Source organism: Talpa europaea (assembly GCF_964194135.1).
Source record: "Talpa europaea genome assembly, chromosome: 2".
Taxonomy (NCBI): Eukaryota; Metazoa; Chordata; class Mammalia; order Eulipotyphla; family Talpidae; genus Talpa; species Talpa europaea.
This window is the reverse complement of record NC_140068.1, coordinates 151,416,599-151,440,151: the sequence shown is the minus strand read 5'-3', so window position 1 is coordinate 151,440,151 and position 23,553 is coordinate 151,416,599. Positions and strand designations below refer to the sequence as shown.

General features: G+C 44.4%; 1 protein-coding gene across 1 annotated transcript; it reads left to right on the top strand.

Annotated features, from left to right (window-relative positions):
- Window positions 1-672: 672 nt before the first annotated feature.
- Window positions 673-23,187, top strand: MYLIP (myosin regulatory light chain interacting protein; the record flags this gene model as incomplete). Its single annotated transcript, XM_084227863.1, has 7 exons — window positions 673-759; window positions 1,865-2,055; window positions 13,865-14,050; window positions 16,909-17,106; window positions 18,136-18,300; window positions 19,179-19,599; window positions 23,098-23,187. 7 exons carry the CDS (start codon window positions 673-675, stop codon window positions 23,185-23,187), a joined length of 1,338 nt encoding a protein of 445 aa, XP_084083989.1.
- Between the last annotated feature and the right edge of the window lie 366 nt (window positions 23,188-23,553).

The window sequence follows — 23,553 nt, the reverse complement described above, 5'->3', positions numbered from 1 at the left end:
TTCTTTTGCAATGACGACTTCCAGCCCGAGGACCCTCCCTCCTGCCACCCCCACTGGGGGCACCCAGTGCAAACAGTTTCCTTTGGCTCCAGAGGGTTTTGCCTCCTGTGTTGACTTTCGCCTCCCGAAAAGCCAGCTGGAGCGAGCCCGGCGCCTCCTCACAGCGGCAGCCTGGCGACGCCCTGCCAGCCCCGCGTCTCCGCCCGAGCAGCGTCGCCCAGCGGGCAGCGGCTGCGGGCGCCCTCGCGGGCCTCCTGCCCACCCTCCGCCCCCCCACCCGCCCGCGATTCCCCGGCTCCCGCGAGCTGCCCCCTCCGCGGGCGGTCCCGGAGCGCGGCGGCGGCGGGAGGCGGGGCCTCGAGCGAGCGAGCGCCGCCATTGGGCGGCGGGGCGGCGGAGGCGGGGCGCGGCGCGGCGATTGGCCGGGCCGCGGGCCGGAGGGGGCGGGGCCGCTATATAAGCGGGGCGCCCGGCGCGGCGCCGGCAGTCGGGCTGCTGCGAGCCGCGCGCCGCGGGGACCGGGGCCGGGGAGCGGGCGGCGGGCGGCGGGCGCGCGGGCGGCGAGGGGGCGGCGGGCGCGCGGGGCCGGCTCTGCGGCGCGGCGGGCTCCGGGGCGGCCTGTCCGAGGCGGGGCCGGGCTGCGCGGGGGCGAGGCGGCGGCGCGCCCCAGCCATGCTGTGCTATGTGACGCGGCCGGACGCGGTGCTCATGGAGGTGGAGGTGGAGACCAAAGCCAACGGCGAGGACTGCCTCACCCAGGTGAGCGGGCGGGCCCGGGGTGCGCGCAGGTGGGGGCCTCCCGGGGCGCGGGGCGCGGGGCGCGGCGCCTGCCGGGGGTCCGCGGCGCTGCGGCGGCCCCCACGGGGAGCGCGCCCTGGGCGCACGGCCCGCACCCCCTCCTGGGCGCGGGCGCGGGGCGCCCTCCGGCCCCCTGCGGGCCCGCGGGGCGCGCTCGGGTTGGGGGGCCCGCGCGGAGGCCCTGCCAGCCCGCGCCCCAGCCCCGCACTTCTGCAGAACGAGGCGGCCCCGCACACCTGCTGCAGGTGTTTGCTGATGCCGCCCGGGGCGTCCCCGCGGGGCTTGGCCGCGCCACCGCGTCCCGGGGTGAGGTGGCTGGAGACAGGCCAAGTCCTCGGGTTGCTTGGCAGGCACCTCGAGCCCTTGTGTCTTGCTGCATCTCCAATGGGCTGTTCACCTGCATCTCCGGGCTGGCTTGGCACGGGAGAGGACAGCAGGTGTGGGGCCTCCACTGCCCGGTGAGCTGTAAGCGAGCGTGGCCTTAAGCGTGGACAGCAGTGCGCATTGGCACGGCAGAGAGCGAATTAGATCTCCAGTGAGATCCCTGTGCCTTCCACCACCACCCCAGACCCCGAGAGGATGTGGAAAAAAAAACCCAGACCCGAGATGTGTGGGAAAAACACCTTGCAAAGCGGAGCTGACACTTGTGGCGTGTTTAGTTTGGTTTTTTATTTATTTATTTTTGGGGGAATCCAGATGGTTCACATTGTCCAGATAATGTGCTGCCAAGTCAGCTGTGTAGATTGGAGGGTGCAGGGAATTCCGGTGATTGGAGTAAGAAGGAAGAAAATATCTGTAGATTCCCCGCCTGGTTCTTCTGGAAGGTGCTTTTGAGGACTCACCTTTTTCTCTTCTGCAATTGGCATGTCCCAGATATTAAAGGAAGGATCATCCTTTCTGTTACACCTAATGGTATAGTATCCCTGGAGCCTGAGAACTTTGTTCTAACAATTTACAGCAGAAATGTTGAGGCCCTTAGACTTTCTGGAAGGGGACCAGGGAATCTGGGTTCACTTGGACTGTGCAGGCCACTTGTTCACCCGTGCTGCGTTCGTTTTTGTTTTAGGTGTGCAGGCGGTTGGGAATCATAGAAGTGGATTATTTTGGACTGCAGTTCACTGGTAGCAAAGGTGAAAGCTTATGGCTCAATCTGAGGAACCGCATCTCCCAGCAGATGGATGGGCTACCCCCTTACCGGCTTAAACTGAGAGTCAAGTTCTTCGTGGAACCTCATCTCATCTTACAGGAACAGACCAGGTAAAGTGATGCTTAAGTAAACCAATGTCAGGTAGACTCCAGAGCCCGTTTAGAAAGGGCCTTTGCACCTTCTAGGCAAATTCGCTTTGATGGAGAGTGAGTTCATAATTAGTTTTCCATAGCACAGGCCTTTGTTGTTGGAACGGGGAGCTACAGAGTTGGCATGGGGTGTATTTTCCAGCTCTCCTTGGGGATGGCCTTGTCTTTGTAAACAATCTGAAAACGGGGTTGAATTCTTATAAAATTGGAGATGAGTTCCACAACACACACAAAAAGGGGGAAAAAACTCAACTGACTTCCTGATAGCAGCATCTAATGCCCGATAGTAACCTCTGTCTGAGCAATGCTACTATAGGTCATTGTGGACTGTTCTAACAGAAAGCAGGAAACAGTTCCTCTTGGGTTACTTCAACTTGGTCAACTTCTTCAGGCTAGTGTCAGATTACAGTGTGCAGCACAGAGCTCCGTGGAAGGTAAGGCAGAATTCTAGAAGTTTTTAAGTTTCTTGAAAACTCAGGGAGAGAATGCTTTTGAGGCCAGTGTAACCAGACTCCACCCACAGACTTATTACCTATGATTGTTGAGTTTAGATGGCTGCATTTATCTCTTTATTTATAAAAAAAAAAACACCAAGAGTGGTAGACAGCTGAAGCTTGTGGTTTCCTTTTTCAAATGGAAAATATTTTCTTCCCTGGACTCATGTTTTTCTCAAGGATGAGCCAAACTAGAAAACCAGTATTTAATATTGATGGCTGAGACGCAAGAGGCCTAAATTTTAGAGTGGCATATAAAAAAAGAAAAGAAAAATGAGTATTTTTAACACAGCAAACTTTAAATCTAAGTCCTAATGTTTTCCATAATCCTTTCGCTTGGAAATTTGCCATGTTTGTGGAAAATGTGAGTGAAAATTTTGCATAATGGTGAGTGAACAGTATCTTTTAAGAATTTTAACATGTCTTTTTTTGCTTACCAAAGGATTGATAGAAACATGTTCTGAAGTACGATTTATTTGAATTTGAAATGTCTGCTTTGGCTTTGCCTTGTTTGAGAGCTTTAAGGGTAAAGGAAATGTTCAGTTTTGCTTCTGAGGGCAGTTAGCATACTGAACCCTTAATGCTCCTGAACATGTGAAATATTCAAATGATTGCATGTTTAAGAACGTTTAGGTCGTCTTTTTTAATCAGAATAGGTTGGTTTTTTTTTTTGTTTTGTTTTGTTTTTTTTCCCTTAAAGCTGGTTAGTGGAAGCTTGCTTCCACTTCATGTTTCATGTGATAACTTGAAATTGAGTAAGAGGCAAAATATAACACAACATATTGGAATTTGCATTGTATAGTCTTATCATGATTTTGCAATCATCTCAAGCCTCTGGATGCAAACCTAGTTTTTTGTGATACAAATGTAATTTTTAAATCTGCAAAAGCGTAGAGGACTGAGTAAATAATTTAAGCAATGACTGCAGCCACAATAGTGTGAAGCATTTATATTATGAATGCATACAGACTTTAAAATTTACTACTAGATGGTCTTTACCAGTGCTTTCTGGTAATTGAGTTAATAACTATTATCTACTCTATTTTATTCATACGAGAAATAGAGACATTTTATGAATTAGAACTGGAATCAAATTTCCTACTTTATTGACTCAATTGACTTTGACTCTTGAGATTCATGCTTAATAGCACTTGAAGACTGCACACACCTAGTTAACTAGGTAATTGTAATTGATTTTAATTCCTTTTTGAAATCTTATTGAAGAATTCATGTGAGCTAAACTTTTGACTTGCTTTTAAAATACTGGTGAATTTTTCTTGTCTTGTGGGGTTGTCTGAAAAACAGAATTTTAAGGAACTGTCACCTAAAGTTTATACAGCATCCTGTTTTAATAGCTAGATAAAGTAGTTTATAATTAGCATTTGCACCTTTTAATTAGGATTGGAAGTTGTAATTGGTCCAGCTTAGTTACAATTAGCATTGTTTTTCAATGGTACTTATAGAACAAAGATAATTGTTTTTCTTAATGGTATGTTTGCGAGATAAAGCAGGCTTGACAGACTTTTTAATGTTTATTTGTCATAGAAAAAAGCTGTGAAGATGAAATAGACCTGTTCATGTAGTGAGTAAACTCAGCTTTGCCTGTTCGGTTAAGAGAGGCGATTTCTTACTGTCTCTCAGTCACGAGGGAACATTTAGTATATATCAAAGTGTCTAGACAGTTTATTAAATGATGCTGCAATGTCTTGGCCAAGTTGTCCTCTGGATAATCTGAGTAGCAGGCTCACAGTAGAGCTGACCTAACTGGAATGGGAGCAGCTCAAGTATTCCTTTGCATCTGATTAGATGTGAGAATGAGGGGCTGGAAGGCAGGCCTGTTTGTAATAGGAGAGTTTGAGGGGGCTGCCAAGGCCCTGCCTTCTAGGTCGGAGTGAGCCACCTACTATCAGCGTGCACAGACTTCCAAGACTAAGCCCAGCTCTTTATCACTGTTAAAAGACAAGAAATTATTTCTCAGCTCTCTTCTAGCTATAGACTTTTTGCCTTTGCTTTTGCTTTTTGTCTGCAGTATTTTCCATGTTTGCCTAAATACATTCCTCTGAAGACAGAAAGTATATCAGATGTCTGCTTACTTTAGTAGATAGAGTTAATCTGGTTTCTGATTAGGCCTAATTGCAGATTTGGTTCTTTACCCACATTATTATGTTTTCTCTGGAATGAGAGTCTTGACAATAATGGGAGAGTCTTGTTTAGGCTGGCTGAGTCTAGAGATGGAGACAGCAGGTACTTCCAACAGATGTTTGCCATGCTCTGATTAAAAGTAAAAGTGAAACTAATGTATTCTGGACATAGATCTGAAATAATAATGATCTTTGAGAGTGTTGCCTTTCAAAGGACTCTCAGTTATTCACAGCAATTTAGGTGAGATTTTGTTAACATTTTCAAAACCAGAGATTAGAGACGTATATGCTGAATCTACAGAGATGATTTTTTTTTTAAGAAATTATTATTATTATTTTTTAAGATTTATTTATTGATTGATTTATACATACATACATACAAGCACTGGGTGCAGTCAGAAGTGTGGGAGGGTGAGAGAATTCACCAGAGCCAGAGCGGGGAGCAGAACAGGCAGAAGGACCGAGGTACATTGCTGAGGGGAGCAGCGGGCGGCAGGAGAGGTCTGCAGGCCATGTGGGACCCTCCTCCGGTGGCCGGGGAGCAGCCGGGGATTGAACCGGTGCAGCAGAGGCTGCGGGCAGCTTCGCAACCCAGCGCTCAACCTCTGCGCCACCGGGGAGGCCCCAGAGATGATATTTACACCATCCACTGCCAATAAAATCTTTCTTTTTCTCCTGACCTTGCCATATTTTCCCAGAGCTGTGTGGTCTTTGCTGGGGTAACTCTGCTTAGTTGAGACTCACCAACACCTGAATTCTATTTCCTAGCAGGACTCATGAGCCTGAACTAACTATTCAAGGAAAGTGTTGTTGTGATCTTGAATGCTAGACCTCAACAAGATTTCGGAGATGTGAGGAGTTTGGTCCCCAGTTAAATCACCCTCTTCTTTAGACCTCAGCCAGTCATCACTCCTGGTGAAAGCTTTCTCTAGGCCTGCTGGGGAGACTGAAGTCTCCCAAGGTGTCGTGAAGCTTTTCTTTACATCATTAATGAGCGTGTAACACTACATTTACTTGTGTGACAATTTGTTTATTGTCAGTCATTCTGGTAATCTCAAATCCTTTAAGCAGGGAGCTGATCAACACGTATTCCCAGAGTCAAGCAAATGTCTGGTGCATAAATGTATTGAATCAACAATTAAGAACTGGGAAATAAATTAAAATGGAGCTCACTGGTACTGAAGATGTAAATTTTCTTACAGACATTGATTTCCAGTTTGCTTCTAAACCCTGGAAAGTTGAGACTAGCAAAGAGAAATCTCACCATTAAAAAATGTTTCGTAGCAATCATTCTTTGTTAAGAATTTGCTCAGCGCTTGGCATTCTTTTGCTTCCTTTCTTTCCTTCATCTTCTCCACCCCATTTGTTTATTGCAGCTGTTCTTATCTCAAATGAACTTCTGTTTGCCTGGATCTTTTTTAAAGTTCAGATAATCTTCAAGCTACAGTAGCACTTTATCTAATTTCAACCAATTTGTAAGTCCTAAATACTTATTAAACTCAGTTTTCCCGTCTCCCAACAAAAATCACTTAGGCATATAGAAACATAGAGAAGAGGCATTATTGAAACACAGAGCAAATGCCCTGTGCAGATTATAGGAAGATAAAATGTGATCATCTCAACCAACTCTGAGCTGATTCACGTTGGCCTTAATCAGTAATGCCTGTAGTCATGTTCCAAGTCTTTAAAAACAGCATCATTTACCTTTGTGTGGTTTAGGCAGGGTAGGTTAAGTACAATGCTATTGCAAAAGTGTTTATTAGAGAGATGTCATTTATGTTCTTCCTATCAGCTGCATGCCTCAGAGTGGAATGACACTTTTTTGCATGCCCAGACACAAAATAGACCCCAGGACAGTTTAAAAAGATTGATACAAACATAAATATGAGTCACCAAAACAGTACTAAATTTTTGAATTCTAATTTAGATTCTTTTCTTTTTTTAAAGATTATTTATACAAGAACTAGGGTACAGGCCAGAGGTGCGAGAGGGTGAGAGAATTCACCAGAGACAGAGCGGGGAGCAGAACAGGCAGACTGATGAAATATACTGCTGAGGGGAGCAGCGGGCAAGGCAGGAGAGGTCTGCTGTGCCATGTGGGTTGCTCCCTGGCCGGCCGGGAATTGAACCTGCGCTGCAGAGGCTGCGGACAGCCTCATAGCGCTGTGCTCAACCCACTACGCCACCAGGGAGGCATCTAATTTAGATTCTATTTTGCTTATTTGCTAAAAATATAGGGTGCTTGTGCTATTACATGTTTATTTTAGCCACAGACCTCCCACCTGGATATCTTCAGTCTCTTTTTGAATTTTAAGGATTTAACGTATTTGTATGAAGCATTGAGATAGTGATTTTTAAGTTACCAAGATGAACTTCTAATCTTGAACTATATTCAGTGAAATCTGAATATTTAGAAGGCGCATAGGGTCAGACTCACATAGGTGTGCTGTGTGACCAGCACCACACGTCTCCAAGCCAGCAGGTACAGCTATGATCTGAGCCATTTCTTAATGCAGCCTGACCTTTCCAGGCCTGGTCAGGCACCTGCTGATCTAGAAAGAGGTTGTAGTTAATACTTTCAAACTACAGGATTGCCTGGATTATTGTTTACCAAGGACAGGTACTGAGTGAATAATTATATTTTTTAAAGGTACAGATTTTCTGCTCCCAGGGTCTCTTCTGGGGTGGATTGTAATGAATGTTGATGTTGGGAATATCCCTTCCCCTCATGCCCCATAACTTGGAGCTGCTTTGGAGCCCGACAAGGAGCAGATTTATCAGTGATTCCCATTTTGTATTTTGGGCCTAGAGAAGGATCTCCTCAAACCAGAATGAGCGCTAACTTTGTAGTGGTTTGGGTGTGACAGGTTTCTCAGCTCCAAGCCCTGCTTGAAGTATAGTAGACCCGACGGTTCATGGTCATTTTAGGTGTTGCTATTCATTTGAATTTCGAAACTTCACTCTTAGGGACTTTCACTCGAAAATCTTTCTTAGAAATAAGTTCAAATATACAGAAAAGTTGAAGATTTTTACAGCGAACATCCAGTTGCCTTAGCTGGCTACTACTGTTAAAAGTTTACTTGCTTGATCACGTTTATGAATATGATGATCTTCACTCATCCATCATCTCCTGTTTTGATGCTTTTCAAATAAACAGTGTGTAAGATCAATTCCCCCTAAATAAAGTATGCAGATCATTCACTAAATTCAGTATTTGCCTCTTGTTGTTCTTTCCTTTTGATACCAAAATTAAATATGATGAAATGTTCGTCCTAATTATAACATTTAATAAGTATCGACAAGTGGATATGCCTGTTTGAACAAAACCCTTATCAAGTTTTAGAATATTACCACTACTCCAGAAGATTCTCCAATCCTTTCCCCACCCACATACTTCACAACCAGGGTCCTGTGGTTTTTCTACCATAAATTGGTTATGCCTCTTCTGTTTCATGTAGCTGGAATCTGACAGTGAACACTGTCTTGTGTTTAGCTGCTTTTTGTTCATCAAACATTTTTTTTTTTTTTTAGAGGCATGTTTTTATTTATTTATTTATTTGTTTGTTTGTTTGTTTTGTTTATACATGCACTGGGTACAGTCAGAAGCAGGGGAGGGTGAGAGAATTCACCAGAGCCAGAGAGGGGAGCAGAGCAGGCAGAAGGACCGAAGTACACTGCTGAGGGGAGCAGCGGGCGGCACGAGAGGTCTGCGCGCCATGTGGGACCCTCCTCTGGTGGCCGGGGGGCAGCCGGGGATCGAACCGGCGCCGCAGAGGCCGCGGGCAGCTTCGCAACCCAGCGCTCAACCACTGCGCCACCGGGAAGGCCCCATCAAACATTTTTTGAGTGTCAACCTATTGTTGTACATCTCAGTGGCCCATGCTTTTATGGCTGGATAGCATCCCCTGATAGGAATGTACAACTGTTTGCTTATTCACACTCCTATTGAGAAACACCTTGTTCTCCAGCAGTTATGGATGTAACTGCTTTGAATACTCTAGTACACATCTTTTTGTTGAAGAGTATTTTCATTTCTCTTGAGTAAATACCTAAGGATGGAATAGTTGGGTCATAGAGGACTTTTATAAGTAACTGTCACACCTTTTCTCGAAGCCGTTTTAACATTGTGTACCCCCCTCAATAGTGAGATCCAGGTCCTCTGCATCCTTGCCAGCCTTTGTGTGGCTGTTTTGTGGTTTTAATTTGCATGTCTCTCGATTAATAGTGTTAAATACGTTTTCATGAGTTTGGTGGCCTTTCATACATCTTTAGTGGAGCTGCTGTTGTCATTTACCTATTTTTATTGAGTTGCTACCTTTATGTTTGAGTTGCATATATATTACCCAGGTAACAATCTTTATATATTACCCAGGTAACAATCTTCTGTCTGATTTGCCTGTTTTCTTGATGCGTGGGAGTTTTTATTTTGGTGAGGTCTGACTTACCCATTTTAGTCTTTTATGGGTTTTTTGCTGACTGTTCTGAGAAGTCTTTGCCTCTCCCCCAAGTCATGAAGATGCTCTGTGCTTTATATCCTCCTAAAAGTGTTGTGGTTTAGCTCTTGCATTTAGACCTATGATCCATCTTGAACTGATTTTTGTTGCCCTGAAATTTAAGATACAAAACAAAGAAACTCTTAGAGCAATTCTGTTTTGATGATGTTTCTAAATATAACTTGGCAGTCACAGTTTGGTTCAAAATATACTGATGTGGTTAAATAACTTGCTGGTCTGAGGAAGACAGCTCACCGGGGGTCAAACTAGCTGTGGGACAAACCACTACTAACCACAGCCAGGGACAGTCACGTTTTGGGGGGAGAAATAATGTTCATTTATTGAAACTGGAGAGTTTTTCAAAATAACTACTTAGGTTAAATCCTTAAATTTGAAGTTAAACAGTGAATCTGAATGTAGATATTTTACATTTTTGTCACGAAAAGCTCTTTGAATAAATTTTTTTTTAAAGATTTATTTATTTATACAAGCACTGGGTACAGTCAGAAGCGCGGGAGGGTGAGAAAATTCACCAGAGCCAGAGCGGGGAGCAGAACAGGCAGACTGACGAAGTACACTGCTGAGGGGAGCAGCGGGCGAGGCAGGAGAGGTCTGCGCGCCATGTGGGACCCTCACCTGGTGGCCGGGGATTGAACCGGCGCTGCAGAGGCTGCGGGCAGCTTCGCAGCCCAACGCTCAACCGCTGCGCCACCAGGGGAGGCCCACGAAAAGCTCTTTGAATTGAGGTAGCAGGGAATATAACTGGAGGGCAGTAATGGAGAGTAACGGTCCATGGTGAACAGAGCTACACCTCCCCATTGGTTTGCAGAAAGTTCTGCTTTGATTATTAGATGATTTCTTTAATAGCCAAGTTGGTGTTTAGCAGAAACTTCACCGATTACACATTCTTAAAAGATGAAAGACTTAACTTCATCCCTTAAAGCTATAGAAAAGAATTAATTTTTTAAAATAGAGGAAATTTGAGGTACTTTGAAAAATATGTGAAGACTATATGACTCGTTGTAAAATGAAAAATTGGCATACCAAAAAAAATGTTTTCAATCTTCCATAATGCTACAGTAAGTATGAATTCATTTGCACCAGTGATGGAAAGACATGAGTTAACCTCCCTATGGGCACAAAATGTGATCCATAAATTGAAAATATCCATTTTCTTTAGTAACTGGAACAAACATGAAGAATCATGAATTTTAAAGGGTAACTAGAAGAAAGTTTAGAAGATGCAGTTTGGTATGCCTATAAGATATGTAATTCTAGCATGGAGCCTAAATTGAATTAAATAGGCCACCCATTTTTGATCCGTAGGGGAAAAATAAACCACAACAGTTCACTGCAGACCCACTTGGACCACATCTGCTTATTTTGAAATTTTTGGTAACCTTTCCCCTACTTTATAAAAAAAGAAAGGGGTGGAGGTTTGGGGGGGTGGTGTTAATCTATGAGCCAGACAGTTACAGGCCAGCTGGTTCAAGAGAAAATAATAGGGGAAACCTTAATTCCAAACCACCCCTAACATTTGAGCCATCACTGGATTCCTTCTTAGAAATGTGTCTCTAAGCTCTGTCATCCTCCGTCTTGGAAAGATCACACTAAAGAGTCCACTGGTGACTTTCCTTACAGCTGGTGATCTTTGCTGTCACAGCTCCATCCTGGAGAGCAGAAACTTGTCACACAAAACCCAGTTTGTGGCCAGAGTTACCTTGATGGGAAACGTTCCTTCGTGCTAAATGGCTATAAGTTCCCTCTAAAAAGATAACACCAGTTGTGTTCACCTTTAACCTCAGCCTTGGTGAAGAGGCAATAATGCATGATGTTCGTTATTTCTTGAACTTGAAATCGAAAGATTGCTTTATAGCCCACAAAACTATAAAATACAGGAGGAACCCAGTCGGTAGGTTTATGTAAACAGTAAGGAGAATTGTTCTGCTTACAGGTTTTGATTGCAGACTAGCCTAGAATGTGAAGTATGTAGAAAACACCAATTGTCTCCTTTTTTTTTTTTTTTTTAATCCTGACACACATGGCCGTAGACAGCACTGCTGTCAGGCTGCCGCCCACCTGTTCATGTTCTGTTACTGCTTCTTTGCCTTTGATTTTGGCAGCTGTCTCTCCAGAAGTAGGCGTGGACAGCTTGGAAAAAGAATTGGATCAGTTTTGAAACTCTTCTTTTGCAAACTCTATTTACTCTTTAATAAAGCAGGAACTAATTTCTAACTTGGGGGTAAGTTAAAAGACACTTTCATGTCAGTAGAAATTAAATTGAGAACACTTAGTGTGTGGTGATACCCTTAATATTTTTTCAGTGTGGAATTTCTTTAATGTAAGCATATGTTCATATTTTCATTTCATACTAACATACTCCCAGTGACTACAGAGACAGAGGTGCAGCGTTAACCAAGGTGAAGTTTACCAAATGGTCACCTAAAAGCCCTTTGAGGACCGAAGCAGCGTGCCAAGATTCTGTGGGAATGCTAGACCTCATTCCTCAGATAGCTGTTTTCAAGCAAGTCATTTCTGTAGTTATTTCTCTGCCCCAGAAAGGACCCCTTTCTCAGTTCAGCAGTATGTCAGAAATACTTTAAAGACTAGCAGATGTTTGGGTTAATAAAAACCATACTTATCTTCTTTCAGTGCTATTATGCTTTCTTACTGTGATTTCTTCAGAGGGGCTTTGAATAAGGGGGAAAAAAACACAGTATTTGGCAGAGCTTGATCATTTAAAATATTTCTTTGTCATTGTCAAAGGCACAAAACATTGAATTTAAACATTTTTGAGTTGAAGGAAGGTAGCTGGCTCTTTATTTTGAGACATTACTAGAGCCTCTCCCTATGTTCCAACCTCACTTTCTCCTGCTTTTCTGACTTTGCTCATGCTGTCCTCTAGCTGGCATGTCAGACACAAGAGTAGGATGCAAACGAAAGCAGTAGTGAGGACTAGGATAAGGGTGTCCTTGATCAGAAGGAGAACTGACTATACGTAGTGTCCACAGCATTTCAGTTTCTAACTCATTCTTTTTTTTTTTTTTTTTGGCGTAGAAGAACTGGGGTGTAGGCCAGAGGTGTGGGGGTTCAGAAGATTGACGAGAGACAGAGTGGGGAGCAGAACAGATGGATGTACTGAAATCCACTGCTAAGGGAACAGCAGGCAAGACAAGAGAGGTCTGCTGTGCCATGTGTGAGTTAGCTCCTTGGCTGGGGATCAAACTCAGGCTGTAGGGCCAATAGTACTGAGATTTAACCTCTAGGCCAACATGGAGGCCCTCTCTCTCATCCTTTTATTAGGGCATTTAAGCAAGTTTGAGAGGCCCCAATAAGTCATCACAGGAAGTCGTGCTTGTATGTCTGCGGAGACAAACTTTACCACGTCAGCCAGTCTACCTCTGGCACTGCAGACACTCTGTTTAGAATCTTGGGTAATACAGATTGGCAGGCAATACCACCTGAAGTTTTCCAGGAATTTCTAAATATGCCATACCTTTCAGGTAATGTAGAAAATAGTGTTGTGCACAGTGAGGACAGGTTCAAAGAGAAAGAAATTGAGGTAGGATATGAACCCATTGCAGACAATATGCAGACAATATGTTCTCTGATGTTGGAGACACTTAAGAAGTCAGCTTATGTGCATCTAAGTAATAGAAGTCAGACTATGTACTGTAGAAAGAAGTTTGCCTGCGATATAGACAAAAGGGTATATAAGTGAGGGACAGAATCAGTGGCCTTCAGGACAGAGGGAGCAGCAAGGCCAGACTCAGGCATGCGCGTACTTGGCGATTCCAAAAAGAGGACTTGTCCTCCTGCGCCATCGTAGCTGGAGGGAATGACAAGAAATGTGATTAGAAGCCTGGAGCCAGGCAATGCGAACCCAGGGTGCATGCTCCCTTGGCACATAGTGGGGATCCCTTAAAGAATTTTGAGCAGAGAAATGTCAGGTTTATACCAGAAGCAGGTGCTTAGCTGATGGATTACCACAGCGTCCAGAAGAGAGATCACCTGGGAGGATATTGTAACAGAGGAGGTAAAAATGAGAAGAATGGAACATGATTTAAAGATTTTTCAGAGACAGAAAATAGGTGGAAATAGGATTGAATCAGAAGTGAGTCTGTGGTTTCCACTGGGAGCAATGGTGGGTTTGGGAGGAGACAGTGAGTTTGGTTTTGAATGAACAGTAATTGAATTCTGAAGAACATCCAAATGGAGTAGTCTCTGGGCAAGTGGGCCTTTGATTACAGTTCTAAGGATAGAAGTTTGGACTAAGACTAAAGATTTTAGGGGGAGTCACTTGAATAAGGTTAAGAATTTCAAGATAATAACAAATATTTTCTGATTATTTTTAAGTATCATGCTAAAATAGAATTAGTTTACATTTGTAACTTGGCTGCTACTAAACTTCATTAGATTCATTTGGGTTATACTTGTAATTAATTCCAGGGAAATTTAATCCTTAGACTTATTTTACCTTAATATTCATAATATAAAAAAGGTTCTTTCATGGAAACTGTTTTCAGGATGGCTTTTGTAATTGCTGTTTTCCCTACTTAAAAGGGATTGTGAAATTGCTAAGCAGGTTGAGTTTGATATCAAGTTAGTCCCAGCATAACCTCATTCTCATGTTGCTCTGCAGGCATATCTTTTTCCTGCACATCAGGGAGTCCCTCCTGGCAGGCCACCTCCCATGCTCCCCAGAGCAAGCAGTGGAACTCAGCGCTCTCCTGGCCCAGGCCAAGTTTGGAGACTACAACCAGAACACCGCCAAGTACAGTTACGAGGAGCTGTGTGCAAAGGAGCTCTCCAGTGCTGCCCTGAACAGGTGAGCCTGCAGGGAAGGCTTGTGTTGAAACTCAGATTCTAGCACATTTAGAAGAGTTGCCAACAGCAAAATGAATTTGCGGTATATACAGATAATTCGTGAGGCTTAAGACCTAGCCATCGCCAGTTTAACCAATTATTTCCAAAAGATTCTTGGCCTTTTCTTTGAAAAGTGTATAGCTACCAATCGTTCCAGACAAATAAACGCCCTTGTGAAATGCTACATGACAGGAATTTTAAAAACCTCTGATCTTTGCAGAATGCAAATCTCCTAAAAGAAAAAAATCTACCAAGTATTTTGGTATTTTCTTCTTACCAGCAAGGATCAAACCAAGAAGCCTGCATATTAGCTCTCTATTCTTGTGTAACAGGTTGCCCTAAAACTTAGTGACTTAAAACAGCAAACGTTATCTCACAATTGTGTGGGTCAGGAATCAGGACTTGTTTTGACTGGGTCCTCTGGCTGAAGATCTTATGTGACTCTGGTCGGGAGTATGGTCTCATCTGAAGGCTTCATGGAGAGAGGGATTTGCTTCCAGGTTGACTCATGTGGCTTGTTGGCAGGGCTTGTCCCTTACTCACCACGTGGGCCTCTCCCAGGGACTGTTTCATCACGTGGTACCTGGCTTCACCCAGGGCCAGCCATCCAAGTCTGAGCAACAGAGAACACCTAAGATGGAGTCAAATTCTTTATAACTTACTCTCAGCAGTGGGTGACGTCCAGTCATTTCCACCATATATTCTCTTCATCAGAAGTAAGTCCACACTCGAGGGAAGGAAATAAGGAAATACACAAGGACATGGACAGAAAGAGGTAGGTAGGGATCTATAAGGTTTATATTGGAAACACTCAACCCCAATGGAGAAATCAGTCCCTTAAAATGCTATATTATAATGAAACTTATAAGGTAAATGTAAACAGTGCATGAGAAGTTCCTACATGTAAATTTCTTACATTATTTTTAGAAAAACTTCCTATATTTACTGCAGCACTATTTACAATAGGCTAGATATGGACACAATCCAAATGCCCAAAAATAGATGAGTGGATCGAGAAGGTGTGAGATATATGCAGAATGGAGTACTATTCAGCAATCAAACAAGATAAGCTCATGCCATTTGCAGCAACATGGATGGAGCTGGAAGGGATTATGCTCAGTGAAATCAACCAGAGGGAAAAGAAAAATATTGGAGGGTTTCACTTATAAGAGGAACATAGAGGAGCCAAATAAGGGATCAGGGAAAAAAAAAAAAACAAACAAAATTAGCAGGCAGCCATAAATCAGAGATACTCTATTAGGGAGGAAGAAGAAAAGGAATCAAAACAGGGGAGAGAGGAGCACAAGGGACTATGGTGATGCTTCACAGGTGAATTGGTGGTGGGAATTTTACAGGAAATACACAATGATGTAAAAAATATAAATAAAAAAAAAATTTTCCATAATTCTTCTAATTCATCCCCATCCAGCATCCTCTGTTTTTCCTACTGAATATTTAATAGTTAAATAATAATGTTTACTAGTTGAGATCTTGAAAGGTTGATGATTTCCCCAAAGAAAATAAGCAAGTGCTGGAGAGGGTGAGGAGAGAAGGGAACTCTTGCACTCTGCTGGCGGGAATGTAAATTGCTACAGCCACATAGAAATCAGGATGGAGATTCCTCAAGAAATTAAAAATAGAAATTCTGTATGATCCAGTTATTCCATTTCTGGGTATTTACCCAAAAATACAGAAACAACTTGAAGAAATAGTTACATCCCCATGTTTATTGTAGAATAATTTTCAGTAGCTACAAACTATAACAGCCTAAATACCCATCATCTGACAAGTGGACAAAGACGATACGGTTTATACACGCAGCGGAATACTATTTAGCTATTAAAAAGTAAAGGTGGGGGAGAAAAAAAAGATAAAAAATAAAGGTGAAATCCTAATATCTGCAATAAAGATGGATATAGAGGGAGTTAGTGCTTAGTGAAATAAGCCAGACAGAAATCAGCAGTGTGATTTCACTCATATGTGAATATATGTAGAAAAAAGAAACAGTTGAAACAAGTAAAACAAGAATAAACTGGTGGTTACCAGTAAGGTAGGGAAAAGACGGGATGATAAACTGGGAAAATGAGAACAAGGTATGAGATAGGATAGATTAGAACTTTTTTTAAAAAAAGATTTTATTCATTTACACAAGAACCGGGGTACAGGCCCGATGTGCGGGAGGGTGAGAGGATTCACCAGAGACAGAGCGGGGAGCAGAACAGGCAGATCTACTGAAATACACTGCTGAGGGGAGCAGCGGGCGAGACAGGAGGGGTCTGCAGCGCCATGTGGGAACCTCGCCGGCTGGCCAGGAACAAACCGGCGCTGCAGAGGCTGCAGACAGCCTCACAGCATGGCGCTCAACTGCCTGCGCCACCAGGGGAGGCCCAACTCCAGTTTAATTTTTAAGGAACTGCCAAACTGGCTGCTCTATTTTACATTACCATTGCCAATAAACAAGGGCTGCAAATTTTCCACATTCTTGCCAACACTTGTTATTGCTCATTTTTATTATAGCTATCTTGGTGAATATGAAGTAGTATTAGATTAGAACTTTTAGCAAAAGTGAACTTAACAGTATACACACGTGTTGATTTGCAGTTCTGTACACCTGAAACTTAGGTAATGTCGTAATGCAGGGTAACTTCAATTAGCAAGACAAAGACAATGTGTTTGCTAAATGAAACATCAATAATAAATGTATTTAATTTTTGTGATGCATAAATGATGGTGTCAATGTAATTCGCTTGTGAAAATGATGCAGATTTATCCCTGAACACTGCATAAGTTCATTTCTCTGCCCCTTTCGTGTCCTTACAGCATTGTTGCAAAGCATAAGGACTTGGAGGGGACCAGCCAGGCTTCGGCGGAATACCAGGTTTTGCAGATCGTGTCGGCAATGGAGAACTATGGCATAGAATGGCATGCTGTGAGGGACAGCGAAGGGCAGAAACTCCTCATTGGGGTTGGACCTGACGGCATCTCAATTTGTAAAGATGACTTTAGTCCAATCAATAGGTAAACCCAGTCTTATTTTTTTTTAATTAATTTATTTATTTATACAAGCACTGGGCACAGTCAGAAGCGCAGGAGGGGGAGAGAATTCACCAGAGCCAGAGCCGGGAGCAGAACAGGCAAACTGACGAAGTACACTGCTGAAGGGAGCAGCAGGCGGTGGGAGAGGTCTGCACGCCATGTGGGACCCTCACCGGCGGCCAGGGATCAAACCGGCACTGCAGAGGCCCCGGGCAGCTTCACAGCCCAGCAATCAACTACTGCACCACTGGGGAGGCCCCTTATTTATTTTTAATACATACACATGTGTATACTTTTATAGCTCTAACCATGAAAAAAGAAAATGGACAGGGATCTACTGGACAATCATCCTTTAAGAATGAAGTGGTTTAATTTGTTTTGTACATTACTATTATTCAGGCCTTCAATGGCCTTGTTAGGCTTTTTTTTTTAAAAAAGATTTATTTGTGCATACAAGAACTGGGGCCTAGGCCAGAGGTACAGGGGATGGGAGAACTCACCAGAGAGAGAGTGGGGAGCAGAACAGTTGGATCAACTGAAACACACTGCTGAGGGGAGCAGCGGGTGAGACAGGAGGGGTCTGCTTCACCTCGTGGGTAGCTCCCTGGCTGGCCGGGGATAGAACTCGTGCTGCAGTGGCTGGCGATAGCTTGATAGCGCTGTCTTTAACCCCTGCGCCACCAGGGAATTCCCCCTGTTAGTTTTTGAAATCCTAACTCAAGCATCCTAATGGAGCAGAGTTAATATTTTTCAACTAAGTTCACTGCTATAAAAATATCACTTTTCGCCTACACACACCTGCACACGCCCCAGAACTCCCTCCCACAGCCCTCTCCACTTACCCACAGCTGCTCCAGTGCACTTTCATAACTAGGGAGCAGAGTGCTGCTGTGTCGGCCTCAGACTGAGCGCCTGATTTTACTGCTGGGCCATGAACACCGAGAAAACTACAAAGACGCACTTGGTGACATCGCTTCTGGTCTTACTCATGCCTCTCCTCCCGTCTCCTAGGATAGCTTACCCTGTGGTGCAGATGGCCACCCAGTCAGGAAAGAACGTGTACTTGACCGTCACCAAGGAGTCTGGGAACAGCATCGTGCTCTTGTTTAAGATGATCAGCACCAGGGCAGCCAGCGGGCTCTACCGGGCGATCACAGAGACGCATGCTTTCTACAGGTATGTACTGCTCTGCACCCCTTAACTCAGCGCCCATCCACTGTGCTAGTTTTTCAGGTGGCCACAGGCTCCTACCGTTTCTTTTGTATCATTGTGTCATCGAATCTTGGACAGAAAGTGGCTGCTTTCAAACATACCGTGTCTGCTGTAGCCATGGAGTCTTCGTCAGCGTGGGCTGACTTCCCGCAGAAGGGGCTTCTCCACGCTCTGCGCGGACGTATCCTACTGCTCATCTCTTTGCTTGCTCTCTCTGAGCACCTCTGCTCCCCCAGATAACTCCCAAGGGGTTGAGTCTGTTCACTGAGCCCCTGCCTGTGCCCAGCAGGCGATACAGCGTGTCTCCTCCCTGGGGAGCTGCTACCCTGAATCTGCACTCCACCCTCAGTAAGGATTTGTTAGTAACAGTATCATGCTCCCATTTCAGAGGGTGCTTTAGAGTGGGATATGACTCCAATATTTAGGAAATTAAAAATGAGCACTTTAATAGGCAGGCAAACAGCCTTTTTTATGTTAAAATACACCTGCAAATTGTGAAGCAGAATTAAAAATTCATAGAAAGGTTTAATAAAGACTTCAAAGAGAAATGTCCTTTTTTTTTGCCCAAGCTGCTTTGGACAGTAGCTCATGTCCCAGAGGTGGACAATCACTGTGCCCTGCATTATAGCTGCTTTGCCTTTGGAGACATTTGAGAAACAGGTAGAAGCATTGAAAGACTTAGCACATGTGAAATTGTAGTAACTGGATGTGTTCATTTCAAACTTGCAAACAATTAACTACCTGTGGGTGTGAGTCTCTTAATCACAGCAGTGTTTGAAGGGCTGAGCCGGGCGCGGCCTGGGCTTGGCTGTGCTGACGTGGGTGTCGCTCTCTCCCCGCAGGTGTGACACGGTGACCAGCGCCGTCATGATGCAGTACAGCCGAGACTTGAAGGGCCACCTGGCGTCTCTGTTTCTGAATGAAAACATTAACCTCGGCAAGAAGTATGTCTTTGATATTAAGAGAACGTCAAAGGAGGTCTATGACCACGCCAGGAGGGCTCTGTACAACGCCGGCGTCGTGGACCTGGTTTCGAGGAGCGACCACAGCCCCCCCAACTCTCCCCTTAAGTCCTCAGAGAACGGGCTGAACTGCAGCAGCTGTGAGGGCCTCAGCTGCCAGCAGACCAGAGCCCTCCAGGAGAAGCTGCGCAAGCTGAAGGAAGCCATGCTGTGCATGGTGTGCTGTGAGGAGGAGATCAACTCGGCCTTCTGTCCCTGCGGCCACACTGTGTGCTGTGAGAGCTGTGCCTCCCAGCTCCAGGTAAGGGCTCTGCTGGCCTGCTGTATCCCTCTCATTCCCAGCTGTGGCACCTAAGGAGCTGGCCCTTTAACTCAGACCCAAATAAAGCCCATGTCCACCTACAAGGGTCTTCAAAGGTGTTGCCCTGTGGACATTTGAGATTAGCATACTCTTTTCTTTCTTTTCTGGTGCAGCTAAGAATATGGTCTCCATGGTCCAAAGATTTTCACTCTGCTACCTTATTAGTTATAGTCTAGCATCTGTCTGTCCACTTTCATGAATTTCTCTCAATATTCTATAATGTGTAAATTGTAAAGCTTACCACTAACAGCACACTCTGTGTTTCTACTTCAACAAGAAGAAATCATTTCATGACCATAAAATACAGAGTATAAATATTGCATAACCATAAAATATAGAGTATAAATATTGCAGTATGTAGTTGACTAGTGTCCTCCAGGGTTATGAGAACCATTTTCTTTAGTTACAACTTAAGTCTTTGGCTGTCAGTGGAAGTGACGCCAAATCCATGTGGAAAAGCTCATGTGTGATCTCTGTTCTGCTACCAGAGCCAGTTTGATTATGATCACAGAGAAGAGAGGGAGATGAGCAGCATCCTTAAGTGGATCCTCTACCTGGTTATATAGAGCTTCCTCACAGTGGAGATTTTGAATATGAATTTGCAAGGATGCAAGTCCTCTCTCACTCTAGGTTTGTTCTGAGATGCGTAACCATATACAGCTTCTCCAAACACGTAAGACCAGTTCTGGGCCTCCCTGGTGGCACAGGGGTTAAGCACAGCACTATGAAGCTGTCCGCAGCCTCTGCAGCACAAATTTGATCCCCAGCCGGCCAAGGAGCAACCCACATGGTGCAGCAGACCTCTCCTGTCTCACCCGCTGCTCCCCTCAGCAGTGTATTTCAGTAGGTCTGCCTGTTCTGCTCCCTGCTTTGTCTCTGGTGAATCCTCTCTCACACACTCACCCCCACCTTGGGCCTGTAGCCCAGCGCTTGCATGCATAAAGAAATAAATCTTAAAAAAAAAAAAAAAAGACCAGTTCTCCATCTCTTCCTGTACATTTCTGTGTTCATTCTGTTCCGTTCCATGAATCACTGCACAACAATTGGAGTATTTCACGGCTGCCATCTTTCTTTAAAGATATGAGTCATAAGATTGATTATATTGCTTGAATTTTTACCTATTGAGAGGATTTACCTTTTCCATTTAAATTCAAAGCTACTCTAATGTTGGACTATAAATCTGTTTCTGTCCAACTGATACAAAAATATCCTCTCCATAAATATGAAAAATGGATTTAACATAGAAAAGTTTAACATAGAAAAATAGAAAATTCATGAGAAAGAATTATTATTGTTACTTTTATTTTCTTAACTGCTCAGTGTTCTCACTGAGTTCTCTGCCAGCAGAATGGTTTCCCCTTGTTATTTGGATCTTGGAGACCAATTTCCATTTTCATCTGCATTTGGTTATCTCTGTTTTGATTCCTTAATTAGCATATTCTTTCCAACAGTGTAAATACTCTGAATCATAGACTTCAAGTTCTGAAAACTCGACTGAGTATCAAATTAGTTTAGTGACTGAATCAAGGACCAGAATCCAGGCCTCCAGAGCTCCGGACTTCCTCTGCATTTCATGTTGTCTCTTGCTTTCTGACACTGAGGAGGAGGATGTTTATTATTTACCTCAAATATTTGGAAAGGAATACTGGAGTTTTGAGTTACAGTTAACTACAGTTATCCATCGTTGATGTTTTACTCTGATTATTTGTGATCAATTTTTTTCTTTCCTTTTTTTAAAAAGATTTATTTATTTATTTATACAAACACTGGGTACAGTCAGAAGCACGGGAGGGTGAGAGAATTCACCAGAGCCAGAGCGGGGAACAGAACAGGCAGACTGATGAAGTACACTGCTGAGGGGAGCAGCAGGCGGCAGGAGAGGTCTGTGCGCCATGTGGGACCCTCGCCCGGAGGCCGGGGATTGAACCGGCGCTGCAGAGGCTGTGGGCAGCTTCACAACCCAGCGCTCAACCACTGCGCCACGGGGGAGGCCCTGTGATCAATTTCATTTTATTACTGCCTCTCGGGGCTCCTTGCATTGGCTATTAGCAAGTTGAACTAATTATAACATTGATATAAAAAATAAAATCAACTTGAATATAGTAATTTTTCTTTCTTGCACCTTACATTTACTCTTAAAATATTTTTTGACTCTTTTTTCTTTTCTTAGAACTGTCACTGTGGCTTTATGTAAAACTAGCCCTAAATAACATCTAGTCCCCCTGAAGCTGCTAATTTCAGAACTATTTTTATGGCTACATAATGAGCCAGCAGGAAGCCTGTGTCCTTCGGAGTGGAGTGTGCTCCTGTGATGGCTTAGTTCCCCAGGAGTAGTCATGGATTTGCCTTTTTGCACCCACATATCCTGAGACTCCTCCTGGGCTGAGGAAGGGCACATGCTTGCTGAGAGACCAGCCCAGAATTTGGAGCATCACCTGTGACAGGAGCAGAGCCGCACTCGCTGGCCTGTGGCACTGGCCTGTGTCCACCAGCCTCGCCAAGGTCATGGTGTCTGGAAGGTTTTCCTTATTAGCCGCTGCCCATGGTTCCGCATCTGCCCATGCTGGGGCCAGTTTTCCTGCACAGCAAGAAATCTTTAATCATCATTTTCTTACTGTGCCTCATCTAATAGTTTAACTAAAGCTAAGTCGTTTCCTTCAGTTTATACATTTCTTTAGCTACTCTTTGTAATCCTTTGTAAAGCATACACTTTGGAACCCACTAGAAAGCAAAGGTGTCCACTGGTTGAAAACCAGAAGTAATTATTTTTTTTAATTAATTAATTTATTTATACAAGCACTGGGTACAGTCAGAAGTGCGGGAGGGTGAGAGAATTCACCAGAGCCAGAGCGGGGAGCAGAGCAGGCAGAAGGACCAAAGTACACTGCTGAGGGGGGCAGCAGGCGGCAGGAGAGGTCTGCGCGCCATGTGGGACCCTCACCTGCAGCCGGGGATCCAACCGGCGCTGCAGAGGCTGCGGGCAGCTTCGTAACCCAGCGCTCAACTGCTGCGCCACTGGGGAGCCCGTAACCAGAAGTAATTGTGTTCTCACTTAGAAAATGGAAAGTAGGGGCCTTCCTGGTGGTGCAAGGGGTTAAGCACTGCACTATGAAGCTATCCACAGCCACTGCAGCACGAGTTTGAGCCCCAGCCAGGGAGCAACCCACATGGCGCAGCAGACCTCTCCTGTCTCGCCTGCTGCTCCCCTCAGCAGTGTATTTCAGTCAATCCACGGCTCTGTTCCCCACTCTGTCTCTGGAGAATCCTCTCACCCCCCCCACACCTCTGGCCTGTACCCCAGTTCTTGTATGCATAAATAAATAAATCTTTTTAAAAAAAGAAAAGAGAAAATGTAAAGTAACAGGTGCCACAGGTGAACACTGCAGACAGGCATCCTGGAAGGTGCCCTAACAGGTGCTGTTGGCTTCTCTCTTCCAGTCGTGTCCGGTATGCAGGTCGCGGGTGGAGCATGTCCAGCACGTTTACCTCCCGACCCACACCAGTCTTCTCAACCTGACTGTGATCTGATCTGGGCGACCTGCCACTTTCCCATGAACTGCACTATGACGAACTATAAAAATAATAGGTTGTGGAGAAAAGAAATACTCCCACTCCCATCTGCCATGCAACATTTAAACCGAGAAGGAAAAGAAGACAGCTACACTTCGCCGCCAGAACATACCATGCTTAGACCCCGCGGGTCCAGTGAGGGGACCAGGAGGAGTTCTGGGACGCAGAGATATTCCTTAGACTTTAATTCTTTTTATGAGCAAGTAAAAGAATAAGTAAAATCTTTGATGTCAGTTAAGTGGCAACCTAGCCAAAAAGTGGATACCTTTTAGGAAATGTTGGTGTCAATCTCCTTAATGTATCCCCAGGTAAGTTTCCTACCTG